Raw genomic sequence first — 14,013 nt, forward strand, 5'->3', positions numbered from 1 at the left:
AGTCTCTAATTGATGGAGCAGACGGATTCGCATCCAGTCGCGCACACGTGCCTGCGCACAAGTGTGTACACACATTTCTACACACTCAGCTTTCCCCTTCTTTTCTTTTTTAAAATCGGTACTGGGAATGTACTGTGTTTGTAAGGAAACACACACACACACCCCAAAAAAAAACTTTCCTTTGTTCTTTGGGCATTTTCTATTTTGAGTAATGGAGTAGGAGTACCAAAAGGTTGCAATTAGTTCACTCGAATAAAAGACACTGCCTCTCTGAGTCAGGGCTGCCAGGTTGATAATTATTAACATATAAAAGCAGATGCTCTGTTTAAGGCAAAAGGGGCGGGGCGGAGGCAGGTCCACGGCAGACAATGAGGGAGGGTCTCTGCCGACCGCCTGCTGCTTATTGTTCAGGCACTGGAGGCTGCAGCCTGCGGCCGCCTCTCCCTCCGGGGCTTCGCTCCTCCTAGTGCCTCGGTCCCATCTGGGACCTTCCGCGTCGCCCGGCGCTGGCCCCCGGGGCGCCGGGACGCCAGCCCCAGCCGCAGCCGCCCGTCGCTGACCGCCCTCTCTCTGCTTTGCAGGTTGGCATCTTTGCGCCCGAGGGTGTCGCAAGCGGAGGCGGCGAGGACAGGGCGCCTCTGGCCCAGCCAGCCGGGCGGGATGCGGCGCGGGCAACAGCGCTAAGCGCCCCCACGCTGGGCACGGGGCGGACTCGCTCCAGGCGGCGGGCAGAGCGGCGACGGCGGAGGGGATGCGCCCGGGACGCGCCAAGGCTGCTGCCGCGAGCTACCGCCCCGAGGTGGACCCCAAGCAGGGCTCAACGCAGGACCGCGTGGACCCCTGCCCCCCGGGGCACGCGGCTGCGGAGCCTCGGGGCCGCATCTGCGGTCAGGATGCCCTGGGTGCCTCCCTGCTGGTGAGGATGCCCTGCTGCGCTGCTCTGCATCCCCAGCCCCGGTCCCTGGTAGGCACGACTGAGCGGGCCAGACTTCGGCCCCTGGTGCCGGTGGATGAAAAGCGCCGGAGTCCCTGAGTGCGATCGGCGATCGAATCTGAATTCTAAGAGCCATGGACGAAGGCACTGGGCTGCAGCCCCAGGCGGGAGCGCAGCTGGAAGCACAAGCCACAGAAGGAGGTGTCCAAGAGAAGTGCGAACCAGACACCTTTAGGTCCAAGAGTTTACCGGCCCTGAACAGCGCCTCCTGCCGGCCAGACCTCAGTCCTGCGAGTACAGACGCAAAGCCAGCTTTTGGCTGTACAGATTCTTTGGGCCATCAGGAGTCGAAACAGGGCCCAAGCGGGTTGGCCCCCAGTCCCTCTGCTCCGTCCACATCGGCAGAGATGGCAGGGCTCATGGAATGTAACCACAGGGTGGAAGTCAGCAAAGCCGTGTCGGTGTCCTCCACGTTGGCCACGCTCCAGGGGAGAAGGTGCCTCTATGTGGTCCTCACTGATTCCCGTTGCTTCCTGGTTTGCATGTGCTTCCTGACCTTCATCCAGGCGTTAATGGTCTCTGGCTACCTAAGCAGTGTCATCACCACCATCGAAAGGCGCTACAGTCTAAAGAGTTCTGAGTCGGGGCTACTGGTCAGCTGCTTTGACATCGGGAGCCTGGTGGTGGTGGTGTTCGTCAGCTATTTTGGCGGCCGGGGTCGGAGGCCCCTGTGGCTGGCCGTCGGTGGACTTTTCATTGCCATCGGGGCTGCCCTCTTCGCTTTACCTCACTTCATCTCGCCTCCCTACCAGATCCAGGAGTTGAATGCCTCGGCCTCCAATGACGGCTTGTGTCAGAATGGCAACTCCACGGCCACCTTGGAGCCTCCCGCCTGCCTGAAGGACTCGGGAGGAAATAATCATTGGGTCTACGTGGCTTTATTCATTTGTGCACAGATTCTCATCGGAATGGGTTCCACACCTATTTATACCTTGGGACCAACCTACTTAGATGACAATGTCAAGAAAGAAAACGCATCTTTGTACCTAGGTAAGACTTTCCTGTTCTCTCGGATAAGCTTGAACTCAACAAACAAAAGGAAACACTTTTTCACATTTTCCAATATATAGGAGATATATATATATATTTATATATCATATATTATCACATATATATCATATATATCATATACATATATACTGCTAAGCCAATATCATTATATATTACATGTACATTTTAATTTTAAGCATTAGGCTTCAGTTTATTTTATGTTTTAATGTGTTAGCCTTAGGGTGATGTGTTTTAGTTTGAAAGAGAATCAAATAGTAGAGAAGTCCTTGAGCTAACCATCAGACTCACGCTTCACACTCTTTCCCCACGTAATACAGACCTTTAACTTTGGGGCTGTGCTTCCTTCTCTTGCTGTCTACCTTTGGAAAAGCCCGAATTTATCAAGTTTATCTTCTAATGGCCATTCTTCTAGAAAGTTCAGGAACGAATAGAAGTACCTGGTGTGTGGAGTGAAGTTTTGGATTATTTACTGCTTTCATCCCCTGCCGCTTCTCATTCTTGTCCTCCACAGCAGGGCTAATGGAGCACCCAGACTACATCAAAGATGCTTTACTGCCTCCGTACATCATATATCACCTGCATCACTATTTAAAAACAAAACAAAACAAAACTCAGGTGATACCAAGTGACTAAGTTATCTTTATGCAGAAGCAAGATCACAAGTTGTAAATTTCATTCAATGCTATTTTTATTGCTGGTTGAAGACCCTTAAGTACATGAACTTGGGAGCAAGTGGCTCTTGAATCTGGTGATTTGACTTGCATGAATCAGCTCCTGTGACGGGGGTGCTTGGGTTGAATAAAGGGTGCTTGTATGAGGCCAGGCAGCCATTGCAGCAGGTGGGAAAATGTAGTTCCTAGAAATCTGTGTGGTTGTCAGCACCTCCCTGTACCAGCCGCCCCTTCAAAATTGAGCTTTTAAGGGATGGATTTAAGCCCTTGAAAAGGATGAATAGAAGTCATGCCATGCACCAATAGATCTTTGGTGTGGGAATAGCAAGGTTTCAAAGGATGGTGAGAATGATACCCCATGAAGAGGGCTATGATCTTTTCTCAACACAATTGCTATCCCCAGTATCGGTTGTAGAGGGTGGCTGAGCAATATATAGTCCCCAGTAACTGTTCCAAATGCATTAGGACAAGAGTTTTAGAATTTATTTTTATTATTAAATGCAAGAGAAAGAAATTTTCATTCAGAGCAGGGAGGACTAGCTTGCTCGTTAACTTTGCCTCCTTATTTTCTAACATTTATTATGACAAATCTTCAAACATATAGAATAGTTGAAACAGTACAATGGACACCAGTATTTCCACCACCTAGACTCAATAATTGTTCATTTTGTCAGATTTGCTTTATCAACCTGCGTGTGTATGTATTATGTAATATATTTTGGGGGGGCTAAGCCCTTTTAAAGTAATTGCAGACATCACTAAGTTTCAGTGTGTATCTTACAAAAAATAAAGACTTTCTTTTACTACGTGCAGGAACTTTAACCTGTTGAGTTCATAATCATTCCCTCATATCATCAAATATCCAGTCCATATTAAAATTTCTTCAATTGCCCCCTCAATGTCTTTGATAACTATGTATTTTTCAAACCAGAAGCCAGTTGAGATTTTCATACATTGCATTTGACTAACCTTTTTAGTGGTTTTATAGTCTAGAAGAGTGCCTCAACTTTTTTTTCCCACCATATAGACTTTTTGAAGGGACAAGGCTAGTTGATTTGCAGAATGTTCTACATTCTAGATTTATGTGATTACTTCCTTGTGGCGTTACTTAGCTTGTCCTCCACCCCATATTGCTCATATGGAAGTTCTGTCTGAAGATTTGAGTAGATTCAGACACAACACTTTTGGTCAGACTACTTCAAGGTAATGCGGTGTGTTTTACGTTACATGTATCTTGCCGTTCATTAGTGATGTTAAGTTTAATCACTTGGTTGAGTGGGTGATTGCTAGGTCTTTCCATTGTAAACATGCATTTCTGCCTTGGAAAATAATAATAATCTTTAGAATGATACCGGACTCTGTAAATATCCCAATTGTTATTCTTATTTTTGCTGATCTTTGCCTCCATTTCCTTAGAACTCCCTTCCACCTCACTTCTTGGATACTGTTCACACAAATTTGTTTCATCAAAAACACAGGAAGAGCCCTACACAAAGGGAGGACATCCACTAGTAAGAACCCTAAGATTCAACTTTTCTGATCGTGGTTACCCACTTGAGAAGAAAAACAGCAAGTGTTGGACACTGTGCTACTTTGGGGAAAACCAAAAGTGAGACATAGTCCCAGCCCCTGAAGAGCTTTCAGGGTAAGAAAGAAATGTTGCTAATTTGAAGTAGGGGTGTGAAGTGACACGTTCAAGGGGAGGAAAAAACTGGTATTTGCTTATTCCTCCTTCTATTCTTCTTCTGTCCCCTCCCCTTCCTACCCCTCCTCTCTTATGAAAAAACCTGATGAATGACTTTGGACACATTCTTTGGGGAACTCCGGAGAATTCTGCTTGTATTAAGTGGATCTCAGTAAACGCTACAGTGGTTTGAGCGCCAGGAATCTTACATATACCATTTAAAAAAATTTTTTTAACATTTGTTTATTATTGAGAGACAGGGAGAGACAGAGCATGAGCTGGGGAGGGGCATAGAGAGGGAGAGACATAGAATCCCAAGCAGTCTCCATCCAGGCTCTGAGCTGTCAGCACAGAGCCCAATGCGGGGCTGGAACTCACAAACCCTGAGATCATGACCTGAGCTGAAGTCGGACGCTCAACCAACGGAGCCACCCAGGCACCTCTTACATGTATTATTTTATTTAATGTTCTCAATGACCTCACAAGATGGGATTATTCTCCTTATTTCATGGATGGGGACACTGAAGCTCAGAGGATTTGAATGACTTGCTCAAGGGCTTCAAACTCCCCCCTCTCTGACCAGAGAGCCCTTGAGCTTCACTCCTCACTGCATGCTTTCTGGCAAGAGGCTCTGAGAGCCAACTGAAACCAAAAGGATGTGCCGTGTTCAGCAGAGCTCTGAAAATGGTACAGAAGGAAGCAGAACTGGCCTACAGTTCTGATCAGAACAAGAGCCTTCTTAAACCTTTTAAAGCAGATTTTATAGGTAACCTCTGTATAAATTCAAATAAGAGAGACTACTATATTTCTAGACATGAGACGTGTTAATTAAATGATATGGGATTTTTTCTAATAAATAACAATTTCAATATCTTTGTTATTTTCCACAAAAATATTACATTTTCCACTATCCACTCCTTTCTTAATCTTTCTGTCCATCATTCTAAGTTCTCATTACAACCATAGAAGAAAAAATAAAAGCAGGTAGCAAGTTCATAACTGCAGACATGAACAGATCCTGAATTAACATTAAAACCACTGAAATGGAATGTAAATGTATGTCTTAATCTTTTGGATGTTTGATGTTAGTGTTCTGACAGTTTTATCGGTAGAAGAGCTGTGGTTTGTAGATGAGATATGGCAGCCTTTATACCCACTAAATGTCCCTTCTCCTTCTGTAAGGAGTAAGGTTTAGTGTTGACCTGGAGTGCGGGGAAAGCTTTGTAGCTATTAAGAAGCGAGGTTAGTAACTAGACGACGATTTGAAATTGTATCTCAAGAAGAGAGAAAAAATGTGGTCCTTCGGGGGCAAGAAATTAGTGAACTAAGAGCGAAATGAGAAAGAATGGCTAACAGGGTAGGTAAAGAGAAAAAGGGATGCATTTCTAGAATCGAAAGCCACAACTCTGATTGGGGGATATTCAGGATAGGTAATAATAGGCACACGCTGGCCATTGGCCAAGCAGTGTGGGTGCAGCATTCCACGTCCTTGGTGTGTGAGCCTTGACTTCACACCACAGAGAGGGGGTGGGATTGGCAGAGAGCCTTAGAAAGAGCGCTAGATGGAGAGGCAGAAGGTCTGTATTTCAGTCTGGCTCGGCCAGTGACTGGTGGTGAGACTTTAGACAAATCCCTTCACGTCTCCCAGCCTCTGTTTCCGCATGGGGATTAGTACATTTGTTTCCCTCACTGTAATATTTTGAGGACCAAATGGGATTACATGTGTGCAAGCATTCTGCCAACTGTAAGAGGCAGCTCTCTGCTCTGCTAAAGTGGAATTCAAACTCCTCCTACAGAGTGGGCAGAGTGAGGAGTGAGAGATATTTTACGCTTCCCGAGTATGAAAACCCTTAACCAGATCTTTTTATAGTTAGGAAAAAGGAAAGAAACAGTGTGTAGGAAATTAAAACATTGTATAGGAAATCACTCCTCAGGAACATTGTATATGTACATTTGATCAGCGGTTCACTCGGAGTGAAAGGGTTTTCTGAGAACCCAAGGCTTTATTACCAGAGCTTCCTGCACATCAGCCTTTGACGAGCATCTTTCTTTAGTGTGTGAACAACTATGCAACGGCTATTTGTGCCTAGTGTAACATAACAAAAACTAGGGGGCTGTTTTACTACTGTGGGTCTTCTTTTGCCCACATAGACCGGCAGGACATTTGGTTAACAAGAGCTGGTCCGAGGACACACTTAGAAGTAATATTATTATTAGTAGTAGTATTAATTTATTTATCATGAGACAGAGGAAGAGAGAGAGAGCAGGCACATGTTCGGGCATCCACTCAGGGTGGGGAAGGAGCAGAAGTTGAGAGAGAATCTCAAGCTGGCTCCCTGCTCAGCACGGAGCCCAACATGGGGCTCAATCCCACGGCCCTGGGATCCCATGACCTGAGCCGAAACCAAGAGTCAGACGCTTAGCCAATTGAGCCACCCAGGTGCCCCCCTCAGAAATAATATTATTATCTTAAAATAAATAGCTGGTGGCTTCACCTTTTTTCCCCTTTTCTCACATTTCCTCAGTCTTTTAAAAGGACAGTGGGATTGAAATCAGTTGAGTTCTACTTCATCAAGTTTTTATAGTAATATAGACAGTATATATATGTGTGTGTGTATATATATGTATATATTTTTTGTGCTTTTTCTGAGTTGCAGTGCTCTTTACAAGTATGAGAACCCTTCATCCTTTGTTTTTATAATTTGAAAAGAGAAGTTACTTCTTAGAAACATTGTATAAAAAATCTTCATCCGTTTTTAGCAACATTATATACAACAATCTGTATCTGGAGCTCCTGGGTGACTCAGTGGTTAAGCGTCCTCTTGGTTTCAGCTCAGGTCATGATCTCATGGTTTGTGAGATCACGCCCTGCATCAGGCTATGTGCTGACAGTACAGAGCCTGCTTGGGATTCTCTTTCCCTCTCTCTCTCTCCCTACTTCTCCCCTGTGTGCCCTCTTTCTCTCTCTCAAAATAAATAAAACATTTAAAAAAAAGAACAATCTGTGTCTCTATATAAAAGATTTTATTTATAGTGATAAAAACAGTGAAATATGCATAGACATATCTTTCAGTTCAGTGTTCCCAAAACTGTATAACCAAGTGTATGTGTGGCTTTGGCAAGTTGGGGGTTTATTTACCTTGAGCAACAACCCAGCTTCCTCTTTTCTTGCCTGGCTCCTGGCGATGGCCGCTACACCTGAGGCGCTGCATACCTGTTGCTCCCAAGGAGAAAGTGGAGGAGGAAGCACCTGTTGACTCTCAAGCCTGTCTTCCTGGCCAGTCCGAGTCTCCTGGCCTCTTCCAGCTAACATGTTTTAGGGAAGGCAAGTCTTAGGTTTTCCAGGCTGTATGGGAGAGGAAGGCAAGTAAAATGAAGGTGGAATAAATACTGAGTGACTTCTAGTTGTAGAACTCTTCCGCACCAGCTGTGGTTTTCTTTTTGTCTCAGTAGCCAGAAAATTTAGGACCTTTTTTTTTTTTACTGGCCAGTATTAATAACCTACGCTAAGTGGCTTATGGGATTAGTTTTCCTGANACTCGAACCCACGAACTGCAAGATCACGACCTAAGCGAAAGTCGGACGCTTAACCGAGTAAGCCACCCAGGCGCCCCGGGATTTTGAAAGGACCCAATAAATAGCACCCTTTCCCTCACTTGACTTCTTTTTTTTTTTTAATGTTTTATTTATTTTTGAGAGAGAGAGAGACAACGTGAGCAGGAGAGGGTCAGAGAGAGAGGGAGACACAGAATCCGAAGCAGGCTCCAGGCTGAGCTAGCTGTCAGCACAGAGCCCGATGCTGGGCTTGAGTCCACGAACCATGAGATCATGACCTGAGCCGAAGTCGGCCGCTTAACCAACTGAGCCACCCAGGCGCCCCTCCCTCACTTCTGAGGTAGTTGAGAAATAAGTCAAAGACCAAAATATCACTTTTTTAAATGGATAGAAATGAGGTTGAAGAATGTAGCTCCTAGATTTGTGCAAAGGAACTTTGCAATTATGCCACCACTAAACAGACTTACTCATCCAGCCATAGGCGATGCTGGATCTTAACAGTTTAGCAACCCTGGGTCTCCCCATGCAGGGTGGGGCCATGGCTGGGGGCAGCACAGGTAAGAATTATGCCAAGAGGGAGCTGGGCAGGATTTTTACTCCCTGTGTGCATACTCATTCCCAAGAGGCAAAAGGAGGAGTTGAGCTGAACATCCTGGTTTATTTTAAGATTCATCAGTCACATTAATCTCCTGCTGCTTTCCTGGGGAGGAACATTGCTTGGGGCATGGGGGAGCCAACGAAGGAAAGGTCATGTAGAATATATATTTTCTTCTAATTCTAACTAATTTTTTATTCTGCTTTAATTTTGCTTGTCTCGTTTACAATGTGTTCATCTTTGTAAGCCTCATAAAATCCTTTTGGGAAGTAGACTCTGTATAAATCATGAATACATAAAAAGATAATCTGCACTGAAGACTACTCCGAAGGAGAATGACAATTGAGGGATTTGAGGAAATGACCCCGGGCACCTAGAGAAATAACCGGGATGGATGCAGGTTAGAGAGAGAGAACAACATGGCCTCTGTGCCCTGTGGCAGCGTCTTGTTGCGATGTCAGTGAGTTTCACGTTTACCTGGGACAATGCGTCTGTGTCAGAACAGGTGTGTCTTCTCTGCCCTTAGCATTTACTGAGTTTACGTCAGCTGCATGCTGGTCACTTGTGGCCTCGAAGACAAACTAGGTATTGAGAAACACCTTTCAGATTCTAACTGATAAGTAAGAGGGTTTGCTACCTCGCTGTGGAAAAGACAGTTGAGCGCACTTTAATTTATTCAGCCCACCTGCAAAGAGAACAGCCTTTTTAGTAGTATTTATACTATAGTTTTCAAGCATGATTTATTCCATCTCCCCTCCCAGTGCTATGAATTCTGTTAGGTATGTAGTCTGAAACAGCCCTTGTGTGAATCAACAGGGTGTCTTCACAGATTCTGCTTCTGTAAGTCTGCAAGTGAGGCCTGGGATTCTGCATTTCTAATAGACTCAGGTCTATTCTAATAGACTCGCAGGTGAGGTCGGTGATGCTGGTCTGAGGACCAGGTTTGGAGCAGCAGGGGGTCCACAGATCTTTGGTTCACTTCACCTGTGGGAAGTTGCTGTCTGGACTTGGGGGTGGAGCAGCTGTTATCAAAACCAGCTGCCTACTGAAGTTCTGTGTCATCGAGAAGAACCCTCCAAGGCTCTTACTCATTAGTGACAGCAAGATGTCGGTTTTGGGCATTTCATAAGCTGTGGCTCCTGTTTTGAATTCAACAGTCGTGCGACATCGTGATCACTGCTGAGTTCAGTAAGAGAAAGTGGCCTTAAACAAGTGGTGTTCATTTTGACATTAACCAAAGGAAGTATCACTTTGTTTACTCCTTTTTCCCCCCTGAAGGCTCCATGCTGCCGGTTTCCCTCTGTTGGCAGAACTCTGCCTATCAGAGGTATGTCTGTGTGCTGTGCAACCCCAGGTGAGCTCACCTTAGGAGGTCCCTTGCGGGGTGGGGGGGAAGCAAACAAAGCCATGTACTTGGCTCTGCTGTTTTCTTCCTAAATAATCTAGAATATTTAATAGTAAATTGGACATTTGATAATAGGTAAATGTGATATCTGGGTATATTGGATATGGTTTTGAGGAATGAAGATCAGAAGTTTTTCCTTTGCCAAGGCTGATCAGACAGAAAAGGGCATGACCTGGACTGGCTCACTGAGTTCTCTCCCATAGTAATTATCAAGTCACTATGTGTCCCAGAAATCATCTCATTTATTTATTTTTTCTAAAGTTTATTTACTTACTCTGAGAGAGAGAATATGCGTGATCCACATGACCCAGCAGTCCCATGTCTGGGTATATATACCCAAAAGAATTGAATGAAGGGTCTCGAAGACGAATCTGAACATTCATGTTGATAGCAACATCATTCACAATAGCTAAGAAGAGGAAGCAATCAAATGCATATCAACAAAATGTGGTATATGCATATAATGGGATATTATTTGGCTTTAAAAGGAAGGGAAATCCTGATTCATCTACAGCATTGATGAATCTCTCTTTTTTAATGTTTATTTATTTCTTTTGAGAGAGAGAGAGAGAGAGAGAATGGGGGAAGGGCAGAGAGAAAGGGAGACAGGATCCCAAGCAGGCTCTGTGCTGAAATCAGAAAGCCCCATGTGTGGCTTGAACTCATGAATCATGAGATCATGACCTGAGCCCAAGTCAGACACTTAACCAACTGAGCCACTCACGTGCTCCAACATGGATGAATCTTGAAGACATTGCGCTAAGTGAAATGTGACAGTCAAAAAGAGACAGTACTGTTTGATTGCACTTATACAAGGTATCTAAAATAGTCAAATTCATAGAAACAGAAAGTAGAATTGTGGTTGCCAGGGTGTGGGGGGGAGGGAGATTGGGGAGTTGGTGTTTAATGGGTATAGACTTTCAGTTTTGCATAATGAAAATTTCTGAAGATCTATTGCACAACAATATACTTAACAGTATTGAACTGTACACTTGCAAATGGTTATTATGGTAAAAATGCTTAAAGGATTTCCCCAAGACATATAGGCAATTTGTTTTGAGTCTGAGCTGATTTATATTATAAACCAATCTGTATTTAAAAAACAGATAGAAATAGTAGTAGTAATAAATGGTAGTAAAATAATAGTAGGAAAAATCTACTACATGAATGGAAATTCTGGGAGTTTCGAGCCCTTGGATGGTAGAATTCCTTTTTCCCAGCCTATGCAACATTCTAGCATGTGTTGGTTGAGATGTCTGTACTTCAACTATGAAAGTTTTTTTTCAATGGGGTGTGAATTTCAAGTCTTTCCTTATAGGCATAATTTTATTTTTATTTTTTATTATTTTTTTTTCTAATAGTTTATTGTCAAATTAGTTNTGGGCATAATTTTAAAAAAAGGGATTTTTGTAAAAGAGAAACAAAGTAAAATGGGTTTTAGAGTAGGCACTTTAGGGAGGAAGTCTTCAGTGAGAAAAGGTGAAGAGACATACATGGGCATTTGGATTGTTCTGTTGTGTCTTTTTGGAGGAAGAGACTGGAATATTTGAAATTGGAGAATATGGGTCCATGTCCATGTATTGTGCTGTGCTGGGTGCTCCTGAAGGAAGTAGTGCTTTCACCTTGTGTTTTCCATCTTCCTGTTCTAGAGAAAAAGAGATAGGGATTTTATAGCTGCCTGGTCCTCCTCCTCCAAAACCATCCACAGTGCTCAGCGGTGCTATGTTTTGAACCTCAGGTCCTTATGGAAGATTTGTAGATTATAGGTCATTCTGAAACAGTGGTTCTTGACCAGGGTGATTGCTTCCCTCCCCCCCAACGACCCAACTCCAGGCAGGGTACACTGGGTAATGTCTGGAGTCTTTTTTAAATTGTCACAGTTTGGATGAGTATTTTACTGGTATTTTGGCCAGGGTTGCTGCTAAGCATCCTACAGTGCACAGTACAGCCACCCCCCTCCCCCCCCCATGTCCCACCACACCAAAGAATTGTCAATAGTGATGCTTTAAGCTTTGTTTAATCTGAAGCATCCAGAAACACCTGGGTGGCTTAGTCCATTAAGCATCTGGTTCTTGATTTCAGCTCAGGTCATGATTTCATGGTTCTTGAGTTTGAAAGTGATGCGCTCTGTGTTGACGGTGCAGAGCCTGCCTGGGATTCTTTCTCTCCCTCTGTCTGCCCCTCCTCTGCTTGCTCTCTCTTTCTCTCTCTCAAAATAAATACATAAACTTAAATTTTTTTTAATGTTTACTCATTGTTGAGAGACAGAGAGACACAGAGCGTGAGTGGGGGAGGGGCAGAGAGAGAGGGAGACACAGAATCTGAAGCAGGCTCCAGGCTCTGAGCCATCAGCACAGAGCCCAACATGGGGCTTGACCTAATGAACCCTGAGATCATCACCTGAGCTAAAGTCGGACACTTAACTGATTGAGGCACCCCTAAATAAATACACTTAAAAAACTCTTAAGCATCCAAATTACTCTATATTTTGTATTTTTTATATCTTGGAACCATAAGTAGAAATCTCTAGGTCATAGAATCAGAAAACATTGGACTTTTGGATGGAGGAGATCCAGGTAAAACTTGTAAACAGAAGGCTTTCTAGCAAGCAAGGGATAGGAAATACAAATTAATTGTGTATTACTCATTGCTACATCTTGCTCGGTAAATATCATAGTATTTTTACTCTCTTATGTTATTATTAGATTATAGGAGGTAGTATGCCATAGTAGAGTATTTTCAGTGGATATAAAAATATGTATGATTTCATGATTTTTATTGTGACTTCACTTCCTGCCAGCTTACAAAATTTTTAATCATAGAGATTTTCTGGACCATCTTTAGAGTTGGGAATAGTGAAACCCTTGAAAAGGGAATGATGTGTATGTGTGTCTGTGTGTGTACTAAGGCAGTGGAATGCCACTTGCTCCTGATATCTCATTTTGTTTTAGTGGTTGTAGCTTTAGTAAAAGAAAACATTGAGACAAGGAATTCTGAAGAACTATAAAGTGATTAATCAGCATTCAAAAGCACAGCTCACCAAATAATTGGACCTCAAGAGGAGATGTAGGATAGATTTAATGAGGGGTTATAAGACCTAAATTTTTTTCTTAAAAATAAATGAATGCTTAATTAATTAAAAAACCCTCAATACAGTTTCATCATAGGATCTAATAAGGATTATTTTTACTGGAAATATATTTTTTAAAATGTTTATTTATTTTGAGAGAGAGAGAGAAAGAGAGAGACAGAGAGTGTGAGTGGGATAGAGCTATAGACAGAGGGAGAGAGAGAATCCCAAGCAGGCTCGATGTGGGGGTTGATCTCACGAACTGTGAGATCATGACCTGAGCTGAAATCAAGAGTTGGATGCTTAAGTGACTGAGCCACCCCAGGTGCCCCAACAGCAAATATTTTTGAGTGTTTAATATAAACCAGCCATTGTGCTAAATGCTTTATCATCTAATTTTTATTCTCAGAACAACTCTATGTGGTAGCTACTTTTCTTCTTTTCTATTGTGGTAAAAAATACATAAGACTAAATTTACCATCAACAATATTTAAGAGTACAGGTTGGTAGTGTTAAGGATATTCACACTGATGTGCAGTAGATCTCTAGATCTTTTTCATCTTGCAACACTGAAACTCCATATCCATTAAACACTAATTCTCCCTCCCTTAGCTCTTGGCAGCCACTTTTCTACTTTCTTTTTTTTCTTTTTTAAAAAATTTGTATCTGAGAGAGAGAGAGAGAGAGAGAGAGAGAAACAGTGTGGGCAGGGGAAGGTCAGAGAGAGAGAGAGAGAAAGACACAGAATCCAAAGCAAGCTCCAGGCTTTAAGCTAGCTGTTAGCACAGAGCGCAGTGCAGGGCTTGAACCCACAAACCATGTGATCATGACCTGAGCTGAAGTTGGACACATAATCGACTGAGCCACCCAGGTGCCTCTCTACTTTCTGTTTAAACTGTTTTGACTATTTTAGATAGTTCATATGAGTGGAATCACATAGTATTTGTTCTTTTGTGACTGGCTTGTTTTGCTTAGTAAAATGTCCTTGCGGGTCCATTCATATTGCAAAATAGCAAGAGTCCATTTTT

General features: G+C 43.4%; 1 protein-coding gene across 4 annotated transcripts in view; it reads left to right on the plus strand.

Moving 5' to 3' along the window:
* The first annotated feature begins 1,018 nt into the window (after positions 1–1,018).
* SLCO5A1 (solute carrier organic anion transporter family member 5A1) overlaps positions 1,019–14,013 on the plus strand; it is a 148,225-nt gene continuing 135,230 nt past the window's right edge. For all 4 annotated transcript variants that reach the window (XR_013332243.1, XR_013332244.1, XM_077752491.1 and 1 more), the window contains exon 1: positions 1,019–1,984. Coding sequence is in view for 2 of the 4 variants with exons in the window: in XM_077752491.1 (XP_077608617.1) it covers positions 1,069–1,984 (916 nt within the window). In the remaining 2 variants the exon portion in view is untranslated. The remainder of the gene's footprint in view (positions 1,985–14,013) is intronic.

This window comes from Crocuta crocuta, unplaced genomic scaffold (genome assembly GCF_008692635.1).
Source record: "Crocuta crocuta isolate KB4526 unplaced genomic scaffold, BGI_CrCroc_1.0 scaffold141, whole genome shotgun sequence".
Taxonomy (NCBI): Eukaryota; Metazoa; Chordata; class Mammalia; order Carnivora; family Hyaenidae; genus Crocuta; species Crocuta crocuta.